The 19,792-nt window shown below is 32.4% G+C and overlaps 2 protein-coding genes across 4 annotated transcripts in view; both read right to left on the bottom strand.

Annotated features, from left to right (window-relative positions):
- The window catches only part of myo18b (myosin XVIIIB), an 880,426-nt gene that overhangs the window by 96,745 nt on the left and 763,889 nt on the right, over positions 1-19,792 (bottom strand). The window lies entirely within an intron of this gene.
- Positions 1-19,792, bottom strand: part of camk2b2 (calcium/calmodulin-dependent protein kinase (CaM kinase) II beta 2) — a 79,404-nt gene that overhangs the window by 47,652 nt on the left and 11,960 nt on the right. For all 3 annotated transcript variants that reach the window (XM_087271396.1, XM_087271397.1, XM_087271398.1), the window contains exons 3-8: positions 16,766-16,825; positions 16,607-16,661; positions 12,572-12,637; positions 3,759-3,831; positions 2,597-2,699; positions 348-431 (exon numbers count right to left, since the gene is read on the bottom strand). In XM_087271396.1, coding sequence (XP_087127522.1) covers positions 348-431; positions 2,597-2,699; positions 3,759-3,831; positions 12,572-12,637; positions 16,607-16,661; positions 16,766-16,825 — 441 coding nt within the window. The remainder of the gene's footprint in view (positions 1-347; positions 432-2,596; positions 2,700-3,758; positions 3,832-12,571; positions 12,638-16,606; positions 16,662-16,765; positions 16,826-19,792) is intronic.

Below are 19,792 nucleotides of genomic sequence, written 5' to 3'. Positions count from 1 at the left end.
CTTTTTTTGCACAGTTTTAATACAAAAGTTTGTGATTAATCTTGACTCATTCATAAAATATCTAATCATACATTTTGCACCAATTTAGCAAATAGTGCCCTGTTTTGATCCGCCCGAATAAAAAGTAACAACTGTATATGAGCATCTATAGTATAAGTTGTATACATCGAGAATGACTCTGGTTCACTGATTCTAATGAATCATTGGGTTGAAGTGAGTCAGAACTGCAGCCACATTCCTCCTACTGATGTGAGTAATGAAAGGGCGAAAAATAGAGAAGCTGCAGAGAAGCATGACAGCAGCATGAGAAGATCTCTCCGCATCAGACTGAGATGAACACAACTCACCACACGCCCAAATGTCCACCGGCTTCCCATACGCTTCTTTCCGGAGCACCTCTGGAGAAAGATAACCCGGCGTTCCAGCAAATCCTGCGCGCAAAAGTGAACACACTCTCATGAATATGAGCAATATGTACAGTGAATATATACAGTCAGAGTCAGAATTACACGCCCTACTGTGAATGTTTAAATATTTCCCAAATGATGTTGAACAGATTCAGGAAATCTTTCACAGTATTTCCTCTAATATTTGTTCTTCTAGAGAAAGTCTTTTGTTTTATTTATTTTTAAAAAACATTTTAAGGTCAATATTATTAACCCCCTTAAGCAATATCAAATCTAAACAAACCAGAACAAACCATCATTATACAATGACTTGCCCAATTCCCCTTGCCTAATTAACCCAGTTAAGCCTTTAAATAAAAAAATATTATGTACTGTCATCATGGCAAAGAGAAAACTATTCAGTTATTAAAAATTAGTAATCCATTACTGTCCAGCTCTGTGTATCAGCATGTGTTTGGAATAAGCAATATAATAACACAGGCTCATTGGAAATACTTACATCAGCCACTTTTCAGGACCTTCAAAAATGTACTTCAACATATGTTTGAGTGCCATTTTTAGGTCAAATGAACATCACATAAATTATCTTTGCAGGGACATAACTAATAATTAATTATTTCCGTTGTCCATTGAAAAACATAAAATAAATACAACAAATGAAACGTAGAATACAATATAACCTAAGCAACTTTTTTCCAGATTAAGACTGTCAACAGCGCCCTCCAGTGGATTTCTCATCTGAAACGTACAATAAAACTTAAGTGACGTATTTCAGGTTTAAAATGTAGTCAGCGCCCTCTAGGGGATTTGCCAACTGAAACCAACAATAAAACTTAACCCAAGTGACGTATTTCAGATTCAAAATGTAGTCAGCGCCCTCTAGTGGATTTGCCAACTGAAACGTACAATAAAACTTAAGTGATGTAATTAATTCAGTTTCAAAATATAGACAGCGCCCGCTAGTGGATTTGTCAACTGAAACCAACTATAAAACTTAACCTAAGTGACTTATTTCAGATTAAAAATGTAGACAGCGCCCTCTAGTGGATTTGTCAACTGAAACTAACAGTAAAACTTAACTTAAGGTATGTAATTCAGATTAAAAATGTAGACAGCGCCATCAAGTGGATTTGCCAACTGAAATGTACAATAAAACTTAAGTGATGTAATTAATTCAGATTCAAAATATAGACAGCGCCCGCTAGTGGATTTGTCAACTGAAACTAACAATAAAACTTAAGTGATGTAATTCAGATTCAAAATGTAGACAGCGCCCTCTAGTGGATTTGCCAACTGAAACTAACAATAAAACGTAACCTAAGTGACGTATTTTAGATTAAAAATGTAGTCAGCGCCCTTTAGTGGATTTGCCAACTGAAACTAACAATAAAACTTTAATTAAGTGATGTATTTTAGATAAAAAATGTAGTCAGCGCCCTCTAGTGAATTTGTCAACTGAAACGAACAATAGAACGTAACTGAAGTGACTTATTTCCGTTTCAAAATGTAGACAGCGCCCTCTGGTGGATTTGTCATATGAAACATACAACAAAACATACCATAGGTAATGTATTTCATATTCAGAATGTAGATGGCGGCTTTTGGCGGCAGGATTTATCAACTGAAATGCACAATAAAACGTAACCGAAACATATATCAGACTCTCAAAAAATGTAGACAGCGCCCACTAGTGGACTTGTCATCTGAAACGTAAAACAACACATACCTGGAGTATAATATTTTGCGTTTTGCAAAAATGTAAACTAAAAACTAACACGTTAATGAAACGAAACCCAAGTAACATATTTTGGATTCACAAAAATGTAGACGGCGCCCTCTAGTGGATTTGTCATCTGAAACATACAACAAAACACACCTTAAGTAACATACTTCAGATTCAAAATCCAGACAGTGCCCCCTAGTGGATTTGTCATCTGAAACGTACAATAAAACTTAACCTAAGTGACGTATTTTAGATTCAAAATGTGTACAGCGCCCTCTAGTGGATTTGTCATATGAAACATACAATAAGTAATGTATTTCATCAAAATTTATGTGCATCAAAATGTTCCCGAAGCAAAGTATTTTACATTTCGTAAAACGGTAGGCTAAAGCATGTGTTTCCAGTCAGCCTGGGTTGCAAATTAATCAAGAAATGATGCAAAACAGAGTCTGCAGTGTTCGCATACCGAACCAGGCCTGCTGGTCTCCCTGTACTTCGATGGCCAGACCGAAATCTGCCAACTTGACGGCGGCGTTCTTGCATTTACTGGCCAAGAGCAGGTTCTCCGGCTGAGGGGGACACAAGGGGAAACACTCATATTACTGCTGGAGCAGATCTACAACACTCGCTCACACACGCACATGCACACACATGAGCAAAGCACTATGGGAAACATAGTTAAAGGTGTGTGCGTTTATACATAAATATAAATTTCTCTATGCACACATATGACTCTGTATGTGTGTGTGGTTATACAAGTATGCATGTGCATTTGTGTGCATGCGTGTGGTTATTGTGTAGACGTGTGTGTATGCTTATATATGCATGTTTACGCTTGCGTATTTGTGAATATATGCATATATGTGTGGTTATGTATAGATATGTGTATGTGTGAGTGTCGTTATATATGCATATGAAAATGTGTGTATGTGTGTGGTTATATGCATATGTGTAAATGTGAGTGTGTGTGTGTGGTTATACATGCATATGTGTATGAGTGTGGTTATATATGCATATGTGGAGTGTGTGTGTGGTTATGTGTGCATGCTTGTGTCTGTGTGTGGTTCTATGCATATGTATACGTTTCTATATGTGTGAGTGTGTGCGGTTATATATGCATATGTGTGAGGTTATCAATGCATGTGTGTGCGTGAGAGTGTGTGATTATATACAGTATGCATGTGTATGTTTGAATGTTTGTGTGTACAGTCATATATGCATATGTGTATATGTGTGCATGTGTGTGTGTGTGTGTGTGTGTGTGTGTGTGTGTGTTAACGCTCCATCTGCTGGATCTTTTTGTATCTCTCTTATGCATCTCTGACGGCATGTCTGCGTCTCGACTGTTGATTTGAAGAGTTCTGCTTGAGAATCTGTAGGATGTGTGAAACACTCATGACCTCCAGCCACATCCAGAAAACACGCACACACACTCACAACTCACCCACTTACCTCACACTATAATCACAATCAATAAGCAACAATATAAGATCAGTTACAGGCCAGACACACACACACACACACACACACACACATCCATGGATGCATGCATAACACAATGCAGAATCTCCAGAGCTTGAAGCCACACCTCCTTATGAATAATAATCCTCAATGGATCTGTCACTCACCTTGAGGTCTCGGTGGACCACGCCCATCTGATGGCAGTGAAGCACCGCCTCCAGGATCTGCTGGATGCAATGACTGCATGCAAACAGCAGGGGGTGCAGGTTAGTCCGAGCGTGCGTGCACACACACACACACACACACACAAACACAAACAAACACACACACACACACACACACACACACACACACACACACACACACACACACACACACACACACACACACACACACACACTACAAATGATATCATCCACAGATTAAATTATGCCCAGGTAACTTTAATTAATTAATTCAAACATTTATACATACATAATAAACTAATTGGCTTATTTCAGATTTTTTTATTTTATATATATTATAAACATTATATTATCTATTATTATAATAAATAGATTTTAGTATTTAAAGTTTTTTTTATGTATTTAAGCATGCATGAAATAATATACATTAAATACATTTGATGCGTTTTTTATAATACTGAAAATAAAAACATTTAAATGCAATTTTAATAATAAATAAATGATCAAATTAAATAAATAATAATAATAATAGTAATAAATTAATGATTTGACTGATTCGGGGTCATAATATATTAAAATTTTCATTTTATTTATAAATGTGTCATGATTTTAAAACATTCATTGTTTTTTTATATTTGTTAAAATATTATTCATTTTAAATAGTGTTTTCAAAATATATTCAATGATTTTATGATTTATTTTTTAAAATTATGTAAATAAATACACATTCAAATGTTAATACATATTTTAAATGAATTAAAATAAAATAAAAAAATTACTTAAATTAAAAGTGAAATAAATCAAAATAATAAAGAATAAAGTTAATTAAAATTAAATTTAATTAAATTAAATTGAAGTGAAATAAAAAATAAAGCTAAATAAATTGATTAAATAATTAAAGTAAAATAAAATAAAATAAAAACTAAATAAAATAAAATAAAACAGTTAAATAAAGAAAATTACAATAAAATGAAAAATAAAAAAATAAAAATAAAATAAAATAAAATTAAGGGAAATAAAGTAATACATTAAATTAAATTGAATTATTAAATTAAATTAAATCAAATTAAATTGGGTTAAAATTAATGAATCTTCTCTGCAGAGAAAACTGAAGGGTCAGTTTTACAAGTATAATCAACTGGATGAAATAAAATCAGCTTGTTGATATTTTGTCTGTGTTTTGAGCTCAGACACGACGCGTCTCCTGCCCACTGAAGACTGAGTGGCACAAGAAGATCATCTGCATCTCACCGCCCACAGAGAGAGACAATATATTCAATTCAAGCTTATTTGAATAGCGCATCTCACATTAATTAGCATTACAAATGATCATAACAAAGCATTCACAGTTAAAGTCAGAATTATTCACCCTGCTGTTTATTTTTCCCCAATTTCTGCTTAAAGGAAAGATGTTTTCAGCACATTTCTGATCATAACAGTTTAATAACTCATCTCTAATAACTGATTTCTTCTCTCTTCTCCATGATGACAGCACATAATATTAGACTAGATATTCTTCAAGACACTAGTGTTCAGCTTACAGTGACATGTAAAGGCTTCACTAGGGTAATTAGGGTAAAGTTAGGGTAATTAGGCAAGTCATTGTATAACAGTGGTTTATTCTGGAGACAATCCAACACTAATATTGCTGAAGGGGCCAATAATATTGAGCTTAAAATGGCTTTACAACAATTAAACACTGCTGTTATTCTAGCCCAAATAAAACAAATAAGACTTTCTCCAGAAGAATTCCTGAATCTGTTCAACATCATTTGGGAAAAACTGGAAAAAGAAAAAATAAATACATAAAAATTTAACAGAAGGGAGAATAATTCTGACTTTAACTATATTACGATATAATATAAACCACATATTTCAGCTTATTTGGACAATATTGTATTCTTACAGTCGTGCCAAAACACAACTTTGTATTGAATAGAATTGCGAGAGAAAGAGACAGAAAGAGAGAGAGAAAGAGGCTGGCATGAGGCCCTAAAACAGCCCTGATTGTGGACTGAATGCACTCTCTGACAGTGGTGTGTGTGTGTGTGTGTGTGTGTGTCTGAGAGAGAGAGGTGGACGTGTGAGTCAGTGTGTGTGGGTGTGTACTGCTGATTTACTGACACTCTGTGTGTGTGTGTGTGTGTGTGTGTGTGTGTGTGTGTGTGTGTGTGTGTGTGTGTGTGTGTGTGTGTGTGTGTTTCTAGTTCTACTACTCCAGGACTCTAGGATTCTCCAATTATCCAGTGTGTGTTTGTGTGTTTGCATGTTATGATCACCAGCAATCGAGCAACTGCAGATTGCTGGTGAACATGTGGATTGCAACGGACTACAAATCAGCCATTACATAGACTAGAACAGTGGTTCCCAACCTGGGGTCCGCGCCCCCCTAAGGGGGGCGCCAGAGTTCACAAGGGGGGCGCGGGAGAGGATAAGTGTTGAGGTAGAAAAAGGCATAAAAATGCTCCACTATTATATAGGGCTGTACAATTAATCGAAAATCCGATTTCGATTTCAAACGATTATAAAAAAGCATTAATCAAGATAAACGATTATATGCATCATATACCGCCACCTTTCCAGCTGTGCACGCGTTGCTCTTAAAAGCGCGAATGTGTGTGTGCAGCACGCACACGCAGCCAGAAGCATGCGGCCAGTCAGCATTCGCTCTCATTCGCACACTGAGACGAGCAGAGGAGCGCAGACATCTAAAGTCATTAACGTGAGCGCTTTAATGGTCAAATAGGTGTCAAAACGCGGTGTTTCGTGATTATTTATATTAGCCCCCATTTGTGTAATAAACAAACGAGTTGAGGATCAAAAGACGTGAAAGAGAAACCATTAAAGAGACAGCGCGAAATATTCCTGCTGCCGCCTGTTTTATCATTAATCAAACATAACGAGAAAAAGTTTCTCTGAAGGATTTTTGTAGCTAAAGTGTTTTTCTTACAGTGAAGATGCTTAAAGCAGTTTGTTTAATATTTTTATTCTATTGTATTTATTTCTCTTTCCTTTGCAGGCTGGAAAATAACTGTATGTATACACTTGAAGTCAGAATTATTAGCCCTCCTGAATATTAGCTGAATATTAACTTTTCCTGCCCAATTTCTGTTTCATAGAAAGAAGTTTTTTTTCTGAACATAATAGTTTTGATATATCATTTCTAATTACTGATTTATTTTATCTTTGCTGTGATGACAGCACATAATATTTTACTAGATATTTTTCCAAATACAAGCATTCAGATTAAAGTGCAGTTCAAAGGCTTAATTAGGGTAATTAGGCAAGTCATCAAAAATATTTATTGCTTAAGGGGGCTAATAATATTGACCTTAAAATAGCTTTTAAAATATTTAAACTTGCTTTTATTCTAGCTAAAATAAAACAAATAAGCCTAGAAGAAAAATATTAGAGGAAATACTGTTAAAATTCCTTGTTCTGTTAAACATAATTTGGGAAATATTTATTTTAAAAAAATTCTCAGGAGCGCTAATAATTTTATTGTATTTTTTCTGATACTCGTTTTGAATAATCGTGATTACAATTATGACCAAAATAATTGTGATTATGATTTTTCCCAATATCGAGCAGCCCTACTATTATATATGTATTTTTAAGTACCAAAAAAAAAAATCAAACACATGCTTAAAATTCCAACATAATAGTAAAAATAATTAAAATAAATAACTTTAAATAATTATTTAAATTTTGCTCACTTGCGCAATGTGGTTGTCCAACTTCTCGTAAAGGCAAAATCAAAACAAAAATGGCAGAGAAACGTAAATGCAATGATTCTTCAGAGGTGAAGAAAAAGATTAGACAGTATGTCAAAGCCTACCTAAATTTTGGTTTTATTGAAGGCCAAGACAAGTTAAAACTATTATTTTATATTTTGTATACATATTATATATTAATATTACACAAACACACACATACTGTATGTATGTGTGTATATATATATATATATATATATATATATATATATATATATATATATATATATATATATATATATGTATATATATGTATATGTATGTATGTATGTATGTATGTATGTATGTATATATATATATATATATATATATATATATATATATATATATATATATATATATATATATATATATATATATATACACAGTACATATGTGTGTGCGTGCGTGTGTATTTACATGGTGGGGGTGCTCCAATGTTTGTATATGTTCATGGGGGGGGCCCCTAAGAAAAAGGTTGGGAACCACTGGACTAGAAGTTGCAGTCATGCACCGCTCACACGCACCTGTCCCGAGTTCCGGTGATTCCACACACACACACACACACACACACACACACACACACACACACACACACACACACACACACACACACACACACACGTACGCGCGCACACACACACACACACACACACACACACACACACACACACACACACACACACACACACACACACACACACACACACACACACACACACACACACACACACACACACCAGTGCTGAGTCTTGTAAACAGTATTGTGAACATCACGACATGTTTTCCTTGCCTTGATTTGCAGAGTTTTTGACCTTCGCCTTGTTTGTTTGTTTACGTTGTCTGCTGCCTGCCTGTACTGACCCATCGCCAGGCCCACACAGAATCTGCGTGTGCAAAAATCTGCAGATTTGTAGCTCATCATCGAGTCTGTTCATTTACTTGTGTAAATGTGTGTAAATTTATACTAATTCAGTTTTTAAAGTAATTTCAGTGACATTATTAACAAATATGAAAATGTTCATGTGATTTATTTTACAATACAGTTTGTAAATATATACAGTTGAAGTCAGATTTATTCGCCCCCCTTTGAATTTTTTTCTCTTTTTTAAATATTTCCCAAATGATGTTGAACAGATTGAGGAAATGTTCACAGTGTGTCTGATAATATTTGCTCTTCTGGAGAAAGTCTTGTTTGTTTTATTTCAGCTAGAATAAAAGCAGTTATTAATTTTTTAAACACCATTTTAAGGACAAATTGATTAGCCCCTTTAAGCTGTATATTTTTCTGATAGTCTACAGAACAAACTATCGATACGTAATGACTTGCCTAATTACCCTAACCTGCCTAGTGAAGCCTTTAAATGTCACCTTAAGCTGTATAGAAGAATATCTAGTCTAATATTATTTACTGTCATCATGACAAAGAGAAAATAAATCAGTTATTAGAGATGAGTTATTAACACTGTTATGATTATAAATGTGCTGAATAAATATTTTCTCCGTAAAGCAGAAAACGGGTAAAAAACAAACAGGGGGGCGAATAATTCTGACTTCAACTGTGTGTTCTGTCTTTTAGCAGATATATTATTGTCATGTTCACCAGCGAACAACCACCAGATGTTGCTGGTAAACACACACTTAGAACTACACTTCCGCCTTTTCCTGGACTACGTTTTCATACATGCACTTCTCCCTGACACCCATGCTCATTCATCTAACTTGATTGCAGTCACCACCTGAACCTTGTCATATCTCACCACTTATAAGCCACTCATGAACCCGTCCAGTTTGCCGAGTTTACTGGTAGTGACATTGCAACGCGTTTCCTTTGTCTGCCTTTGCCGTGTTTTGATCCATGCCTTGTTTATTTATTTAATTCTGTTTGCTGCCTGCCTCTGACCATCTGCCTGTTATTTTGACTTCGACTCTGGATTGCCCTCATACATCTGTTTACACCTGTATTGACCATTGCTTGCCTGACTACGATTAAACCTGCATTTGGATCCTACCTTCTGTTGTTGGTGTCATTCCCTGTCGTTACCATTATACGAGAGATTTGCCAATTAAGTGCATCTAATTGGATTTGCATTAGAAACATTAAATTAAAATTAGTAAAGGTATTATTTTTTATTTCATTTAATAAGTTTTTAGTTACGATACTCCCAAAAAATATAAATCCCCAGATTTTTTACAAAACTTTGTGCAGAAATAGCTGAAAATGTCTGCAGATTCTGTCTGGCCCTGCCAACCGCCTGTGTATTTGACCACGACTCTGGATTTGCCTGTATACATCGGTTTGCTGATTGTGGCCGTTGCTTGCTGGACCGTTCTTAATAAACCTGCATTTGGATCTGCGCTCGCATGAAAAACTAAGCTCTTAGGGTGTACTCACACTAGCACGGTTGTCTTGAACCATGCCGAAGTGCTCTTGTGACTGAAATGAATGACTAAAAAGTCCAGATCAAACAGTCCCTTAAAGTGACGGCGCATCTTCAGTTTCGGGCTCAGACGCACTTTACACTCACACTATAAGTACACAACGCCAAAGCCCAACAGAACCGCACCCTCACAACTCTTCCAACCGGGCCATGGTCGGCCAACTGAACCACACCTGAGCCCGATTCAGACCACTCACACTTCTCAAACCCTGCGGGAAATGGGCGTCAATGTGTGTACATGTGTGGGTGTGTGCGGGTGTGCAGGTGTGTGTGTTTGAGCCAGTTAGTGCATGTGTGTGTGTGTGTGTATGTGCGTTACCTGTGTGTGTGTTTGAGTTAGTTGTGTATGTATGTGTGTGTAAATATGCGCGTATGTTGGTTAGTTGGTGTGTGTTTTTGTGTGTGTGTGCGCGTGTAAATATGTGGTTGTGACAGTGTGTGTGTTTGTGTGGGCTAAAGAAGAATGTTAATGCACATATCAGACTCAGTGACAGTGAATTGTGTGTGTGTGTGTGTGTGTGTGTGTGTGTGTGTGTGTGTGTGTGTGTGTGTGTTTTCTCCCTTGGCGACTCTCTCTCATTCCCTCTGTTTCTCACTCTCCCACACAGACAAACAGACTAAAGCTGCTCTCCTGAGTGCGACTGTGTGTGTGTGTGTGTGTGGGTGTGTGTGTGTGTGTGTGTGTGTGTGTGTGTGAATCTGATGAAAAGGAAAAAGGAAGAGATGCTCTGGAGAAAAGATGAAGCTGATGGGAAAACAGGAGGAAAGGAGAACCTGCAGCAGAGACTGTCGCCCACACACTGACACACTCCAGCACACCGTCTGAACACACACACACACACAAACACACACACTGTGACACTCACTCACATGCAACATCAGGCTATGAGATAACACTGATGAACAAAGGCAGAAATTATTGTATTCAATAGCCTAATACTGCAGCTAAAAATGAAGAATAAACAATACAAAGTGAATCAGAGTGATATTATAGAAAAATATTACACTATATATAATGTTATTATACAATTTATTAAACATTACAATATACTTTTTATAATATTACAATATGTATTATCATAAAATAAACAAATGTATTAATAATAAAACATTTTTAAACATTGTGTATTATAAATGCATTAAAAATGTACATTATAAAATGTATTGTCTTACATAAAATGGATCAATAATTTAAAAATATTATTAATACATACTTTTTGAAACAAATATTTTTTTTAATTATTATTATTATTTTAGTAGCAGTAATATTAAAAATAAAGACAATAATAAATATTAACATATGTTATAAATTATAAAATACCAATAAAATGTTTATATAAAATCTATTTACTTTTATAAAAATATATTATAAAATGCAACAGTTAAAAACATTACATAACAAATCTTGTTTTTATAATACATTTTTAATAATAATAACAACATCAACAAATACTTATTAATACTTTTTAATAAAAGTTTAATATAAATAATAATAAACAAATATAAAAATAGATTAATAATAAATCATTATTTTATAATAAAAAATAATAATTAGTCATTCAAAATATGAATACATCATATCAAAAAATAAAAATCTATTATACAATGCATCAATAATATAATAAAGTTTTTAAACTACACTGTAAAAAAAAATTAATTTTAAGTTTATGTTTCGGCACCCAGCTAAAATAAAATAACGGCCGTAATTCAATTTTAGCCGGGGTGCCCAAACATAAGCGTAAAATTACTTTTTTTTTTTTTACAGTAAAATAACAGATGGTCAATTAGAGAAATTTATGGTAAATTTCTGTAATTTAATGGTGTTAATTCATAATACATTTCTGTCATTTATTGGCCGTTATTTTATGTTTTTTTCCAGCATCCCAGCTAAATAAAATAACTGCTGTTAAATTACAGAAATTTACTGTAAAATAACAGATGGTAAATTACAGAAATTTAACAGAAATTAAAATGTAAGAAAATTTCTGTAATTTAATATCTGTTATTTTACAGTAAATTTCTGTAATTTAATATCTGTTATTTTGCTGTAAATTCCTGTAATTTAATAGCCGTTATTTTATGGTAAATTCCTGTAATTTAATATCTGTTATTTTACGGTAAATTCCTGTAATTTAATAGTCGTTAATTTAAAAGTAAATTTCTGTAATTTAATATCTGTTATTTTACGATAAATTCTTGTAATTTAATAGTCGTTAATTTAAAGTACATTTCTGTAATATAATATCTGTTATTTTGCGGTAAATTCCTGCAGTTAACAGTCGTTAATTTAAAGTAAATTTCTGTCATTTAATATCAGAAGAGCGGGGGCACTTCAGTTCATTTTAGATGGGCACTTTCTATCGAAGAGTAAAAAGGGCATGCACAGGTTAAGCCCTTATGTATGCATGTGCCTGCTATATATTATATAACTCAATAACTGTTATTCTAAGTGTCTGCCTAATAAACAATACAAAATAAATGCTGCAAAATAAAACAGTGTGAATGAGAGAAAGTGTTTGTGTGTGTGTGTGTGTGTGTGTGTGTGTGTGTCTGTGTGTGTGTGTGTGTGTGTGTGTGTGTGTGTGTGTAGAGGTGTATTTACCTGGCGTCCGCTTCACTGTAATATTCTCTGGCCACGATGTCTTCAAACAGCTCTCCACCCGTGACGCTGAACACAAACACAGATATTATATTCACGATTTATCCTCAAATACTGAGATTCATATTGAGTAGGATATTTCAACAGGCAGGCCATAGGGAAATGGACACACTAAGATATAAACTGGACAATAATAATAATAATAATAATAATAATAATAATAATAATAATAATAATAAATACATAAAAAACATGTAAAATGTACCACTAATAAATAATTACAAAATTGAAAAAAAAATTTAAACAATTAATTATATATTACAGTTATTATTTATAAATAACATTATATATTATTAATTACATTTTTAAATATTAATAAAATAAATCTAAACACGTTTACAATAATAATAATAATAATAATAATAATAATAATAAAATATAATAATAAAATAACTAATAAACTAATTTTGCTAAACTAAAATGTCAAACAATTTAAAAATAAATAAATAAATATAACAAATAAAAAAATCCATTTATCATTAATTATGAATGTATATGTTTTATTTATTATTTTAATGAACTGATTCATATTTCATAATAAAATAAGTTAAAATATATTGAAATAAAACTAGATTAAACTAGCTACATAAAATAATAGATTTTAATACAAAGTGATGATGTGATGAGTGGTGTCATTTAGTATGGTGCAATAGTTTTTCTTTCATAATAAATAAAACATTCTCAAATAAACCAATAATAAAACCAATGTAACAGCAATTGATATAGAGTGATTGGAGATACTTATTATGCTTTAATAGTTTTTCTTTCAAATGCAATGTAAAGTTGATACAAAGCAGCCTAAAACAGCCTGAAATTCTGGAGCAACACTGAGCTGCTATTATTTATTATCAATAATGATTCGCCACTATCATATATTATTATTAATTATTCACACTCCTGTGTTTTCTTTGTCTAATATTTCCCAATTGATGTTGAACAGATTCAGGAATTGTTCACAGTATTTTCTCTAATATTTGTTCTTCTGGAGAAAGTCTGATTTCGTATAGAATAAAAGCAGTTTTTAATAGTTTTAAAGCCATTTTAAGGTCAATATTATTCACTCCTTCAGCAATATTAGTGTTGGATTGTCTCCAGAACAAACCACTGTTATACAATGACTTGCCTAATTACTCTAACTTTACCCTAATTACCCTAGTGAAGCCTTTACATGTCACTATAAGCTGAACACTAGTGTCTTGAAGAATATCTAGTCTAATATTATTTACTGTCATCATGACAAAGAGAAAATAAACCAGTTATTAGAGATGAGTTATTAACACTGTTATGATTATAAATGTGTTCTTTCCTTTAAAGAGAAATCGGGGGTAAATATAGGGGGGGGGGGGTAATAATTCTGACCTCAACTCTATGTTTACATGGCACTGTAAAGACATAAGCATCAAATAACACAGAGTGCAGCATTTATTGAGCAAGCTCAGTTAATATGGCTGAGAGAGAAATAGACGATATGAGGGAATCCTCCAGAACAGCAGCATCACTGGGGTTTCAGGCGGGAAACCCGGATCCAGTGTTTCCATGGAAACAACAGATCAGAGAGAGAGAGATGATGCTGAGTGGGCGTGAGAGAGAGAGAGACACTGAAAATCTCATATATTTTAGCACAGTATCTGTTCTCATGCCATCTAGCCTAGGCATTTATAAGATTCTGACTGTATGATAACCTTGGAACATCACAGTATTGCGAGTACTGCTCTAAAATAAGCTCTTTTTAGATGTTTGAGCAACATTATTGTCCCCTATTGAACACATTATACTTCATTTAAAGAAACAGTTGAAGAGTTGAGATGCAAACCCCTCTGCATCCATCACACCTGTTTTCTTGTAAATGAGCATTTTCTATCAGGCTCCTCTGATCAGGGTTAGAAGTGTCATTTTATATGTAATGATGAGGTTATTAGCTGGTAAATAAAACACCTTTTCTTCATAAATGTCACTTTAGATAATTCTTTGTTTTTTAACAAGGGAGATTTTATTTTGCATCAAAACCAGCAAAACCCACGTCTGCTTTTACAGCAAAAACATATTGTGTATATCCACATATCAGGACAAGACAGTGTAATTAGCTGAAAATCACTAAAGATGCTAATTACTTTACCAAACACATCACACACACCACCTCAAATTACAAATACAGTTGAAGTCAGAATTATTAGCCCCCCTGTATTATTAGCGCCCCTGTTTATTTTTTCACCAATTTCTGTTTAATGGAGGGAAGATCGTTTCAGCACATTTCTAAGCATAATAGTTTTAATAATTTATTTCTAATAACGGATTTATTTTCTCTTTGTCATGATGACAGTAAATAATATTTTACTTGATATTTTTCAAGACACTTCTATACAGCTTAAAGTGACATTTAAAGGCTTCACTAGGTTAAGTAGGTGAACTAGGCAGGTTAGGGTAATTAGGCAAGTTATTGTATAATGATGGTTTGTTCTGTAGACTATCAAAAAAAATTAGCTTAAAGGGGTTAATAATTTTGTCCCAAAAATGGTGTTTAAAAAATTAATAACTGCTTTTATTCTAGCCGAAATAAAACAAATAAGACTTTCTCCAGAAGAAAAAATATTATCAGACACACTGTGAAAATTTCTCTTGCTCTGTTAAAAATTATTTGGGAAATATAAAAAAAATAAAAATAAAAAGAGGGCTAATAATTCTGAATTCAACTGTATATAAATCTGCCAAGTAAGTGGCGGTTCATTGCACTGTGATAAACCAGGGAAAAGGCAGAAGGAAAATGATTGAATGAAATCTGTAAAGTAAGTGCATTAATCAAAACGTTAATTAAATCTGAACAATCTGTTGTCATGTCTGATATTTGGGATTTAGATGTAATGTGCGTAGAGCAGTGTAAACATTGTAAACTAAGCTTGTTAGATTCAAATAATGTAGCTAGTGTAAAATGTGCAGTGCAAAACATTCTGATACAGTTTTTTGAAGGATGTAAACATTAAAATAAAGTGAATAAAGCATATTTCCCTTGTGCACCGCTATCATAACATGCCATGTGCAAAATGCAAATACTATTAAAATATGATCAATTCAGATATTGTGGTGTACTGCAAGTAGAACTGAGCTAAACACTGTGAGACATCAATATCTGAGCATTGTCCATCAATATAAAAAGCTGATCAGGCATATAGATATAATGAAGTCATATAAAATTTAATGAATGTTTTTTATTTTAAACTGGTTAATTAAATAATTAATTATAAATAAATAACTTAAATTTATTTCTTTATTTCTTTACTTATTTAATAAATGTATTTTAATGTATTAATTATATTATTTATTCATATTTAATATTATTATTATTATTATTATTATTGTTATTGATTCATTTATTGTTTATTTAATATTAAAAATATTTTAATTAGTTAATTAAATAATTCATTATAAATAAATAAATAAATAAATTTGTTTTATTATTTTTTTATTTTTTTATCTATTTAATAAATAATATGTATTTTAATGTATCAATTATATTTATTTATTTTATATATTTGTATTATTATTATTATTATTATTATTATTTATATTTATTATTATTATTATTATTATTATTGTTGTTGTTATTATTATTATTTATTATTATTATTTATATTTATTATTATTATTATTATTATTATTGTTGTTATTATTATTATTATTATTATTATTTATATTTATTATTATTATTATTATTATTATTATTATTATTATTATTATTATTTATGGATTTATTATGGATTCATATACATCATTGCCTTCTGCTGTCTTCACTAGTTTAAAAAAACAGATTTCTCTACAGCTCAAGGGAAAATAAATCAGCAATCAGAAATGAGTTATTGAAACTATTATGTTTACAAATGTGCTGATAAAATCTGCTCACTGTGAAACAGAAATTGGGGCAAAAAATATTCAGGAGGGCTAATCATTGAATAAATCAATAAAGCAGAATATTGAATCACTCACAGGTCAAACAGCAGGTAGTGGAAGCCCTCCTCTGATATACTGTCATGGAGGCGCACTGGAGAAAGAAACACATCATCATTACTGACACTAATGCAGAACACACACACACACACACACGCACACACACACACACACACACTCAAACACACACACACTCACCGATGTTGGAGTGTTTTAGCAGACGGCAGATCCGCGCCTCACGCTCCAGCTTCTGATGGTCTGATGAAACAGTTCAACATCCTTTAATTACATCCTATACTATATAATATAATAATTGCACAGTAAATACAAATGAAAAATAAACATTGAATCTGTAATACATGATTAATAAATAAACAAACAAATAAATAATAAACAAAATAATAAAAAATGTATTAAATGAGTAAACTAAATAAATAAACAATAAATAAATAAATAAAACAAATTGAAAATAAATAAACTAAATACTCAATCAATGAATAAACATATGACAAACAATACTTAAATAAATTAATTAATAAACAATAAAAATACATCAATGATAATTAATTAATTAAATAATTAAATCAATCAATAAACAAACAATAAATAAATAATAAATAACTTTATTCATTTATTTATTTATAATTAATTATTTAATTAACCAATTAAAAATAAAAACATTTATTAAATAATAAACAAACAATAAATGAATAAAAAAATAATTAAATAATATTAATAATAATAATAATGATAAATATTAATAAACAATAAAATTAATACATTCAAATACATATTATTTATTAAGTAAATAAATAAATTTATTTTTAATTAATTATTGAATTAACCAATTAAAATAAACTTTTAATAAATATTAAACAAACAATAAATGAATCCATAAATAATAATAATAATAATAATAATAATAATAATAAATATAAATATAAATATAAATATAAATATAAATATAAATATAAATATAAATATAATACATTATATAATAAATACATATTATTTATTAAGTACATAAATAAATATATTTATTTTTTATTTCTAATTAATTATTTAATTAACCAATTAAAAATAAAAGATTAAATAAATATTAAACAAACAATAAATGAATCAATGATAAATAATAATAATAATAATAATAATAATAATAATAATAATAATAATAATAATAATAATAATAATAATAATAATAATAATAATGACACAAACACAGTTGCACACACATAAACAGATAAAGACAAAGAACATAGCACAAACACACACCCACACAAATAAACACATATGCACAAAAATGAACACACACAAATGCAGATGCATACACACACTCACACTCACACACACACACACACACAAATAAACACACACATGCACACAAATGAGCAAACACGCAAACACAGTTGCACACACAAACACATACACACTTACACAAACAAAACTCACATACGCACACAAACACACACAAACACAGATGCACACATACACAAAACTCACACACGCACACAAACACAAACAAACACACACAAATGCAGATGCACACACAAACTCACACATGCACACAAATAAACACACACACACAAACACACAAATACACAAACAAACAAACACGCGCACACAGGCGCACACACAAAAAACACAAACAGATGCAAAAACAAACAGTTTACACTTCTGCTGATCTGAGATCTGAGCGAAACCAGTGTTTGAAGTCCTTCTGCTCTACAGTTCAGTCAGCAGCAAAGGTCGAGCACAGCAGCACATGATGGACACACACACACACACACACACACACACACACACACACACACACACACACTGACACACATTAATGCACATATACACTCACTCATGTACAATCACACATTCCAGCAAGCACACACACATAAAAAGTGTGTGTGAGTGAACGAGTCAGTGAGCGAGTAAGTGTGTGTGAGTGTGTGTGTCTTTGGCTCTGATGGTTTTTGCTGCAGAGGCGTTTGGGTGTCAGGATTCATTCTCACAGGTTCACACAATACGCTCACACGACTACTTCACCAGAGTGTGTGTGTGTGTGTGTGTGTACTGTGAATGCATTTGTGTGTGTTTGTGTGTGTATGTGTGTGTGTGTGTATGCATGAGTTTGTGTTATGTATGCGTGTGTGAGACCAGATTTGTGCGTGCACATTTGTGTGTGTGTTTGCATATCACATTGTGTGTGTGAGAGTGTATGAGTATGTGTGTGTGCAAGATTGTGCTTGCATTTGTGTGTGTGAATCTTTTTGTTTATGTGTGTGTGTGGGTCAAAGAGAGAATTGTGTGCATGAGTGAGTGAGTGAGTGTGTGCATCAATGTGTGTGTGTGTGTAAGTATATGAGTGTGTATATTAGTGTGTGTGTGTGTGTGTGCGTGCTTGGGTATATTATTGCATTTGTGTATAAGTGTGTGTGCATTTGTTTGTAAGTGTGTGTATCAATCTGTGTGTGTGTACGTGCTTGAGTGTATTATTGTTTTTATGTATAAGTGTGTGCATCAATGTGTGTGTGCGCGCGTAGGTATATTATTGCATTTGTGTATAAATGTGTGTGTGCATTTGTTTGTAAGTGTGTGTATCAATGTGTGTGTGTGTATGTGCTTAGGTATATTATTGCATTTGTGTATAAGTGTGTGCATCAATGTGTGTGTGTGCGTGTGTGTGTGTATGTGCTTAGGTATATTATTGCATTAGTGTACAAGTGTGTGCATCAATGTGTGTGTGTGTGTGCGTGTGTGTGTGTGTATGTGTGTGTATGTGCTTAGGTATATTATTGCATTTGTGTATAAGTGTGTGCCTCAATGTGTGTATGTGCGTGTGTGTGTCTGTGTGTGTGTATGTGTGTGTATGTGCTTAGGTATATTATTGCATTAGTGTATAAGTGTGTGCATCAATGTGTGCGTGTGTGTGTGTGTGTGTGTGTGTGTGCGCGCTTAGGTATATTATTGCATTTGTGTATAAGTGTGTGTGCATTTATTTGTAAGTCTGTGCATCAATGAGTGTGTGTGTGTGTACGTGTGTTTCAGTAAATTATTGCACTTGTATATAAGTTTGTGTGTGTGCGCGTTTCGGTGTATTATTGCATTTGTGTATAAGTGTGTGTGTGTGTGTGTGTGTGTGTGTGTGTGTGTGTGTGTGTGTGTGTGTGTGTGTGTTTTTGTGGAATAATCTGGCGCTCATCATGTGTGCTCACAACAGACGGCAAGTCTGAA

Source organism: Danio rerio, chromosome 10, assembly GCF_052040795.2.
Source record: "Danio rerio strain M-AB ecotype USA chromosome 10, GRCz13ab, whole genome shotgun sequence".
NCBI lineage: Eukaryota > Metazoa > Chordata > Actinopteri > Cypriniformes > Danionidae > Danio > Danio rerio.
This window is presented reverse-complemented; position numbering and strand designations above follow the sequence as displayed.